The sequence below is a fragment of the Sycon ciliatum genome, chromosome 4, assembly GCF_964019385.1.
Source record: "Sycon ciliatum chromosome 4, ocSycCili1.1, whole genome shotgun sequence".
Lineage (NCBI taxonomy): Eukaryota > Metazoa > Porifera > Calcarea > Leucosolenida > Sycettidae > Sycon > Sycon ciliatum.
This window is the reverse complement of record NC_088646.1, coordinates 11069635-11079796: the sequence shown is the minus strand read 5'-3', so window position 1 is coordinate 11079796 and position 10162 is coordinate 11069635. Positions and strand designations below refer to the sequence as shown.

Sequence of the window (10162 nt, the reverse complement as noted above, 5' to 3'; positions counted from 1 at the left end):
CCACGTTGTAATCATCAAAATAAGAAAGATAACAGAACGCCGGATCAGCTCGTGCAGTTGAAAGAATGGGATACTGTAGGGACCGTCGTCCGCAGGCTAGGACCAGTTGGGAAAAGCTAGACAACAGGAACCCAGCAAACCTGAGAAAAGAAGAATGCACTGTTTCTTTGTTCAAAGTGCCACTTGATATGGGATATGTGGCTGAGAAAAGACACCAAAGAATTAGATGAACTGCGTTTTTACACAATGAACTTTCCACGTCAGTCGCCATCTTCAACATGGGTCAGGCACAATCAGAAAATGGCGATGAAATGCTCAACAGGAAAAGTCATCCTGGTGCTGCTCTCAGTTATCGTCGTTGTCCAGTTTGGTTTGCAGTTGAGGATCAGCTACCTGGAAGGAGGTTTTGCACGTGGTGTCATTCACGCAGAAGGTGATAGTAACGTTCGATTTCGATTGGAGAAAATTCCTGATTTGATCGTAAGCTGATTGTATGAAAGAATAATGCATTCAAGTAATAGTTCGGAAAATGTGCAGAAGCCATGAAAGTTGCTAGTCGACGACTTCTAGCATACCTAATTTCGCTTCCTGTCTTGTCTTGGAACTTCCTTCAACAAGCCCATTTCTTGGAACAAAACAGTCGTGGCTAATTCTCACTATGTGGTGTATAGCATTCAGCTGAACAAATTCTAAAAAGGATTTATTTGGTACATGGCTGTTCCTTTCTGCGAGTTGTGCCGAGGACTGGCTGTCAGTTCTTGACGCCACAGCCACACAGCATGCAGTATTGTGATATAATGCACAACATCAATCATAAATTTAGTTTGTATTTCCTGAGCGAATACTGAACTGGAAAATGACCGTGGTGATGTTCTGCTCTACGTTAAGGGAGCGAAGAATCACGGGAACACTCTTCGCGTTCCCGTAACCGTGAAGGAAACCTGTTCTGCTCTACGTTCATGTAGAGAAATCACATGGAGTGTGTACTGGGAATTTCCCGTTCCGAATTTGGCTATTTTCTGCTTGATTCGAATGATACCCAGCAGATCCGTACTCATTTTCTTTGCATGTGCCACAACGTAGAGAACCGCATCTCCGCGTAGAAATCTGGACCCAAAACACGATAAGCCGTGCACTCCAATCCACACACCTATTCTCTACGTGATTCCCTACGTTTCACGTACAGCAGAACCTCTCCAATGTCCTGCAGCTCCAGAGCACTTGTAAAACAGGCATGCTGTTGATTTCAAATCATTTGCAATGTCGAGCCAACAATAATGATGTTGGACTAGCGACAAGGGTATTAGTGAACAGCCTGTTGTAGCGTTGAGTTGCACTTCCGAGAATGTGGTGGTCATGCTGGGAATTAGGGAGGATCAGTGACTCACTGTGAACTCTTATACAAATCGAAATCAATTTCGTTTCTTGTTAGAATTGTGTAATGCGTACAAGAGGTTCAGTGACTTGTGAACAAAGTGCGCTTTGATTGCCATAACGACACGATGGCAACTGAAAAACAACAGAGAAACAGCAACAGAAATACGGCGACAACTGTACGGGTACTAGATGTCTCAAATTCTCCCCATTATCGGTTGCAAAGCCGGTGCTTCCCTCTTGAATGCACATGTTTCTTTTCTCCTATGTATCGGCGCACAGGAGTAACGATGATTCCAAGACCTTTGGTCGGAGGAGTTACTTTTGCCCCGCCCCCACTTCCATCCAATATGCCACCGCCCCTGCTGTGCAGCATCTGATGGTTCTGTGGTATTCATTAAAAAAAATGTACTTCTTGTTTTGCCATGATGTACAGTCAGTATCCTTATTCGGGGCAGCGTGATCTCGGGGCTACTCACGAATCAAACAACCCGGACTTGTGTAAACGAATCCAATCTACGAGATCTTATACAGCATGTACATTTGTTAGAGAGGTTCCGCACAACGTGATTATGTTTGTAAAAAGCAGAGTCAATTTACGGAAAGTCTTACGTACACTGCATGCAGATCCGTGTACCGCCATACGGAGTTTTCGAACCGCGTGACTGCCTATGGCAAGTTAGTGGAGCCCCACGTACGTGCTCTACTTAGACAACTTTCCGCAAGTGAAGTGCATACTCGCAAGTTCACGGATTTATTCCTCCCACTTACGTAAAGTTGCTCAACTTTACGTAGCGCGGAACCTCTCTAATATCTTGGTTTTTTCAGGAATCTGGCTACCTTGTATACCGCAATGATCCTCTCAGATAACCAACCTAACTACATCTGCACTGAAGCCTTCAAATTCATTCTCACACAACCATTGTATTTTGTTGTATGGACAGTTGGACACCATGAAATGTGCTTCCTCTCCTGGAGATGGTCCCTCCTCGCCTCCGCCAAATGTTTGAATATTAGTTTATTTAGAACCGGCGTTGTGCACGGCCCCCGAATGAAATGTAATATTGTACTATATTTGAGAGTGGCGTGCTGTAACGCCTTGCATGGGAACATGAGTTAGGGGGGGGGGGGGGGGAGGACCTTGAAGAGAATGTTGACACCTGGACCTTTGCACATTGGTTATGCATTACCGCATGAATGTAAGTCATGTTTGAAGAGATTCATGGCCATAACATTAGCATGTGTGGCCATAGGCCATAGGCACAGCTTTATTGTGCAACCTTACAGTACCTTGCTAGGAGTAGCACTCTAGTGTATACTATGGCAGTTTATCACATGCTATGACTTAGGTTGGCCATTGTTGTATTTGAATAGTCATCAACTGTCCTTAACCAAGTGACGACTATCCAAATTAACCCTTCTGCCGTTTGCTATGCTGCCGTGCACAGGGGAAATTCAAACGACAAGTTGATGAGCCATACGTGATTGCGCGGCCGCCTCCAAAGCCTCGCGAGCCACCACCAGAGACAATAGTACTTCCGTTTATTCCCCACGTGCCAGCATGCAATATCACTGTGAAGGAGGCTCTGTCAGCGCTCAGCCGAGCCAAAACAGAGGATTGCAAGGACCAGCTGAGGAGAGTGTCTTGTGCACACCAGCTCCAGCAGCTCTACTGGACGAATTTCACTCGCACATGCCCGGTGCATGACAATCCGGCCATCAGTGCGAACATGTCATTGCCGAAGCTGCACCCGGACATACCACGGGTCAGGATACTGTTCATGATCACGGTTCATGGTCGTGCAGTACGACAGGTCTACCGTGTCCTCAAGGCCATCTACCATGTCAACCATTACTACTACATACATGTGGACGCGGTGAGCTAGTGGTGCCATTTCTGCTCTCAGGTCTAAAGTAAATTTCATAGCGGTCTGTCACTGATGAGTGAACTATATTATAGTTTGGTGTACAGGGGATTTGGCCTAGACAAATCTTTGCACTTGAGCATTCCGCTGGTTCGTTTCGACACCAACTTGCGAAAAAATAAATAAATAAAGGATACACAAGAGAGATTGGGATATAAGATATAAAAAGGTAGCGAGGAGACAACAGTTTAAGTGAGGCTATGTATTGGATGTGACATCATTCCAACATGCATTAGGGATCTCAGCGCGTGCAGTGCGCAGGGTGTTTGCGCATACATTGCGTCATCGAGTTTTGAGTGCAGCTCGCGGACACAGCAGAAAATGGCGACGGTCGATTTCCGACACTAGCGGAAGCGGTGGACACTAGCGGAATCGTCATCTTCATCGTCGTTCGAGCATACTTTGTGATTCCCGCCGAAGGACAGCGTGGCCAAGGCGATATCGCCCCGGTCGATTTTCCTATAATTTGTCATGCGGCAAGAACCCACTTCAGAGAGGATTCAGTCAAAAATTCAGACGTTTTCTCCGGTTAGATTGTCCTAACTTCGATTTTCAGTGCATGAGCCATCGCGAACATCGCCGCCATTATCACTCAGAGAGAAGGCTCAGTAGAAGAGGTGTTCACGCTGCGTCCAAGAGTGAAATATCGTGCTCTTTGACCCTCCATACAGGACCATAGTTCCTCTGAGAGAGTGTCTGGGAGATAGGTAGCTTGGAGATGGCCGTAGAACGTGCTTTCCTGGACGCAACATTCAGCCATTTCTACTGTCTTCTTCAACTTGATTTATTTCGAAAAAATGTTCTTTTCCACGGTTTCTTCACTGGACGCGTTTGGGATCGAAATCTCACCTGCGCAGACTGGCTGCGCAGTTCATGCGCTGAGATCCCTACATGCATGCTTTATTCGTTGATGTACTAGTAGCTCACCATTCAATGGGTCTATATTTGTGTACGTGCACATGATAATCTGGACCCTACCTTCTCGCTTGTCTGCCATTGCCCCAGCAGTAAATCTGAACTCCGGTGCTTGGGAAGTGTGTGTGTGCGTGTGTGTGTGTGTGTTCAGTGGCCAAGACTGTTTGTAAACGTGTTGCTCACCGTAGAGAGCACACCATATTCAGTGGTGAAACCCTTCTCTTCAATTCCCTGCTGCTGTCCTTGCTGCACTGCGTTGTGTTTTGTAGCGCTCTCATTACATGCTGGCCGAAATGAACAAGCTGGCGGCCAAGTTTGACAACGTGCGTGTCACCCCGTGGAGACTAGCCACCATCTGGGGTGGAGCGTCGCTGTTGCAAATGTTGCTACGTGCCATGGAAGATGCTGATGCAATGACCGACTGGAACTGGGACTACTTCATTAACCTGAGCGAATCTGATTTCCCATTCAAGTGAGTCTTGTGTGTGTTACCTTCTGATAGGCGTACTACTGTATATGCACACTCATGCATGTACTACTTAACTTTAGAATACAATCATAAGACATTATGCACTATGCAGTTTAGAGGGGACTTACCCTACTTTATAGTATGTCCATTCGGTCTGCTGTAAGACATGCTACCATAACAAGCTGCAATTTAAACAAATATCCCAAATCCGTAGTTTAGCGAGAAGGTATGTCAACGATCTGAGAGTTAACAAGCATATCCCCGTATAGCATGTATTAGGCAGCAGCATTATGCCCCGAACGAAATTTATTCTGACGAAGAAACTTCATAAGCCTAAACATTATATTGTCCTCGTTTATGGTGGAAGTGCACTGAGAAGAGAACAACCTGTACTCTGTTAGTATGAATGGCTGCTCGAGTAGGTGGAGCCTTGGATTCCGATCCTGAATTGCTTGTCCGTGAGGTTCAACATTGTATTTGCTGCTATGCTATGTGCCAGGAACTTCACCTATATTGTGGACTACATGACTGCATGGAGGAAGCACAACTTTCTCAGAGCGCATGGCAAGACTTCGCCAAGGTAAGAGAGGACATAAATATTCTTGCAGTTTAGTACAATCATGTAGATTGTGTATTACTGTGCGCCGAGTGTTATGCTTGTGGAGAGCAGTTCGAAATCTGTTGTAACATTAAAGTTTTTTTCTCTTTGTAAGCGCAATGTGACGTAACAGTTTCATATACTTTGAGTTTCACGACGTACTAGCCTCTGTGATGCCGAGTGTTTTGGTCTGTGGTGTGTGTGTGTGTGTGTGTGTGTGCATGTGTGTGTGTGTGTGCACACGTGTGCGCGCTCGTTTGTGCGCGTGTGTGTGTGGGGGGGGGGGGTGCGTGTGTGTGGGTGCGTGCATTCTCATGCGGGCATGAACTCTGTCTGTTTAGGTTCATCCACAAGCAAGGCCTGGACCAGACATTCTTTGAGTGCGAGCATCACATGTGGCGCATCGGTCCGCGCAAGCTTCCCGAAGGTATTCACATTGACGGAGGTTCGGATTGGATCATGCTCAATCGTGACTATGTGCACTACTTGGTGGCGAGCACGGACGCGGTCGCGCTGGGCTTGAAGCACATGTTCTCATACACGCTGTTACCAGCAGAGGTAAGGGAATATGGCACTGTGGGCTAGAAAACTTGTTTTCTCTACGGGATATCTTGTTGCTGTGCAGTCAACCTTGCCAATGCTGACCTTGGCTTTATCGACAAGTCTCAAAAGTCTGCGCTCGAAACGCTTCCAATGCATGCAAACCTAAAGAACATTGTCTGCACTTCCGATGGATAGTAAGCAAAATGGATCCACTTCTTCTTCTTTGTTGTGTCCATAAGATTATTGTTGTTTTTGTGCAAAACTTGGTACATGTGCAGACCAAATAGGGAATGTTTGTTTTCTGTATTATCATGGCCTTGACTGCTCGTCCTGTTGATTGCATTCTCTGTTCTGTTTTCAGTCGTTCTTCCACACACTGCTTCGAAATAGCCCTATGTGCCAAACGATGGTCAAGAACAACCTGAGGCTGGCCAACTGGAAGCGCTCGCTTGGATGTCGTTGCCAGTACAAGGCAATTGTGGATTGGTGTGGCTGCTCGCCAAACGACTTCTTGTCAGAGGATTTCAAGAAAATCCAGGTTTGTGCTACACGGAGTGTGTGTTTGTTGTGCCTGTGTGTGTGTGTGTGTGTGTGTGTGTGTGTGTGTGTGTGTGTGTGTGTGTGTGTGTCTTTGTGTGTGTGTGTGTGTGTGTGTGTGTGTGTGTGTGTGTGTTTGTGGGTGTGGGTGTGGGAGCTCGTCTTCATCCCGCGATGATTGGGGTTTAATTTGGTTTCCCTCTCTTTGTGCTCCAGGGACTGCAAGACAAACTCTTTGGCAGGAAGTTTGAAGCTGTCGTCAACCAAGACATTATCAACAAACTGGACTTCTGGCTGTTTGGTGCCTATCCAGCAGGAACACCTGCTCTGGATGCCTATTGGTAAGTGAATGCACTGATGCCGCCGCTTCATGTGAACAGCCAGGAGTTGACTGAACAACTAGGGACAGTGGTCTTCCTTTCGCATTGTGCTTGGGGAGCGGGATGGCGGCAATGTCCTCGTGTTCGGAAATGAAAACAAGTTCACGTGTCACGAGGGGAAGCTCCGACTTTTCCTTTAGCATTACGTGATGTACCTACTTCTAGCGATTTCTGTCAAGACAGCTAAACTGCACCTTGTTGCAACTTGACGCTGCCATATCATATGCGGTATGAGATTGACATGCTTTGCATGCTTAGGTTGAAGCAGCAGCAATCATCGTTATTGTGCTTAGCTCCCTGCACCATGTGGCGTGGCATTGTTGTAGTTAATGCCTTTCACTCAGTCCGTTGGGTACTGGTACATGTACTTTGAAGTAATTTTGGAGATGTGGCCAGGAATGCTTGCATTGTCAGCGCTAGCCGCTGGCTGATTTCTTGTCCGACGCTTAACTTTCTTCTCTCTTCTTCCTCTCCCCCCCCCCCCCTCCATTCTTATTCTATGCAGGGAAAACATGTACAACTCTGAAGACTTTGGTGAGAGTTACAGCGACGTCCAGATGACTCTGTACCGTAGTGTTGCACGGCTATTGCGTGCGAAGCTATCTGGCTGCATAGCAGCGAATGACCAGGCCAATATTCAAGATGTGCATCTCTATCGGGAGAACGATGTTTTCAAGGCCATCATCGTCAAGATTCGGTATATTTTTGATCTTATTGTTGTCTTTTTGTTCTCTATGATGCAATACATGTACAGTGCTGATCTCAATACTCTGATCCGGTCATTATGATTGGGAGCGCGCCTAAGTCTTCATAATCTGAATGAATTTTAATTCATTAAAAATGATCAGTATGGGACATAGGATTCCTCTGCCATTCAGATATCATTATGCCTATGTTGTCTCTGTTGTTCCAGATATGGGAACTCTGAGGATTCTCCTGTGTTTGAAGCATTTGTGGTACCAGCCGTGAAGGCGACGAAGTCTGTTGACAATCCCGCTGTGCCGCGATTCAAGTCGATTTCTGTAAGCACTGGGCGCACTGTTGTGTTGCTGTGGTTCGGGCGCGAGTGTGTCTGCTGATGTCAGGCCTGTCTCTGCCGTGAAAAAAATATTTCCACGGTTCGCGTGAGACTCGGCTAGAGGCCGAGTTTTCCGCATCTGTAGCAACGCCACCACCCTCAAGGATCAAGGCACTACCGTGAAAGCCTACTCATAATTATGATCAATTACAATGTGCAGGATTACTACTGCTGATGTGTGCTAAATGTCTAGGCTTGTGAAGAACGTCCATCCGTACATTTCAACCTTGCTTCCTTTGCCAGGTTGATGTGTGCTGTATGTCTAGCCTTGGGTTAGAACGCTCATCTGTGTGTTTCAAACTTGTTTTGTGAAAAACACTCGTCTGTGTTTCAACCTTGCTTCCTTTCCTAGGTTGGCACCAAGTTTGACAAGAAAGAGTACGTTTATCGCAACTATGCTGGCATCATAGGTGTGCAAAGCCAGGTAGTGTTTGTCGTGCGCTATACGACCGGACAAAGTTTGAAGCTCAAGGTTGTCTTCACGAGTCCATCAGGGAAGGTAAGCCCCCGGTCATGCAGGTTGTCGATCTGCTTGTCTCGTTGTACATTGAGTAGTGTGGATTTCAGTCTGGTTCATGCAGTGGCATGTGCACTGGTAAAACATATGTTCTCCAGATCATGTAGCAAGTGGAAAGGTTATGCTCAGTGTTCGCATGATGTACGTGCTCAAATGAAGATTTTTTCCACATTCGGGGTTGTTTCAATTTATAGAACATGTCCCCTGTCTTCTACGCGTTCATTTCCATGTTGTAGAAGCAGAAAGTACAGCATATCGACACGAATAAAGACTGGAGTATTGCCGACCTTCCAGTGGACTTCCAGCTCTCGGAGGAACCTGGCCTTTGGCGTGCGGATGTTGAAGTCTTGAAGCCAACAGCCGCTTCGCTGGGCAGTGTTCACTTTGTTCTCTTCCCAAGAGAGCTAGAAGGCAATAAGGAAATTGTCGACGCTGCAGGCGTGCAGCGTGCTGGCCTAGGCCCCTATGTTGTTCTCAAGGACGACATGGATGTTCAGCAACAGCTCCAGGATTACGTTGATTCAGTGACACGACAGGCGTGGACTATAAGTAGCCATTGTGCAGTGTCTGGCTCCAGTCGACTGTGCCCCAGTGTATCCTCATGCTCCAAAACCTCGTGGAGCACACTATCGCCCGATCCGAAATCAGACCTCCCAGACATTAAGGCTAATGGCCGCATTCGGTAACCTAACCACTATCGTCATGGTAACCTAACCACTATCGTCATGGTAACCTAACCACTATCGTCATGCGACGGATGTTTTAAAGTACAAGTAATCTTATTTATGTTTCCTCCTTGCCGCCGGCATGTCCGCAATACTACCCAACTAGTTGACTGCTATAGTTGCTGTCAGCTTGATCCGGTCAACTGTGCCCTGTTTCCCATTGGTGACTTCTAAAACTAGGTATAATTCATGCCGCTTTCCAAGTTTCTTGAGTTTCAGCGCTCTACACGCTCTGCACCATCTCTTTCCTTTCCCTCTTTCTCGTGTGTGTATTCTGGGGGGTCAGTCACTATTTTCTGTCTCTGCCTAGGTTCTAGTCTTCATAGTAGGTAGATCATGAATTAGCAGTACTGGTAATTAGTAACCGTGCGGGTACCTGGGCTGCCACACCACGACACACACACACAGAGCATAGAATGCTGGCAACCGTATGTTTTCACACGTGTCCCGAAATAGTAGTATGGTCCAAGACTGCCCCGGCGTTTCTGCAACTGGACCAGTGCTGCTGCTGCTGCTCGTGATTCATCATGCCACCTAACAATACCTTCTGATGTTTCTTTATTGTGATTGTTTCGCTTATTTTAACTTTGCTCGTGCTCTGACATGTTGAGTTCATCTGCTTCCTATTCTCACTTCCAGTGCTACCAGCTAGTATATTTTGGGCTGAGGTATTTTGTGCTCGGCACCCGTTCAATGTGTTTGTGTGCTTGTTATTTTTAAATTCTTGTCATTGTTCGTATATGTAGCTGCTTTGGAACAGAAGTATTCAATATTTTAGACAACACAGTGAAGAGTATGTTGGTATGACGGAATGATGTGTCGTCGTCTTTGATATCATTTTAGTTGTGTCGTCGTTGATGCCCCTCTTGATACGCAAGAGGTACACGAAAAGGAAATAAAATAGGGCTGTTTCGTAACTTTCGTTGTTACTCAGAGTTTCATGGTAAAAACCAATTATCAGACAACATAAGGAGATTAGAAGAAGCGCAGGTATAATACCGAGTTAGTATGAAGGCAAGCAGCCTGAGGAGATAGGAAAATCAAGTGCAGACAATAATGACAATCAACACCCCCCCCCCCCCCCCCCCCCCCCCAGAGGCA

At 46.4% G+C, this 10162-nt stretch overlaps 1 protein-coding gene across 1 annotated transcript; it reads left to right on the top strand.

The window, feature by feature from the left end:
• The first annotated feature begins 76 nt into the window (after window positions 1-76).
• On the top strand, window positions 77-9843 carry LOC135814453 (xylosyltransferase 1-like). The gene is made up of 11 exons (XM_065327575.1): window positions 77-480; window positions 2823-3251; window positions 4484-4686; window positions 5183-5263; window positions 5623-5839; window positions 6186-6362; window positions 6578-6702; window positions 7247-7438; window positions 7655-7763; window positions 8172-8318; window positions 8573-9843. Exons 1-11 carry the CDS (start codon window positions 196-198, stop codon window positions 9020-9022), a joined length of 2415 nt encoding a protein of 804 aa, XP_065183647.1. The 5' UTR covers window positions 77-195; the 3' UTR covers window positions 9023-9843.
• Window positions 9844-10162: the final 319 nt, after the last annotated feature.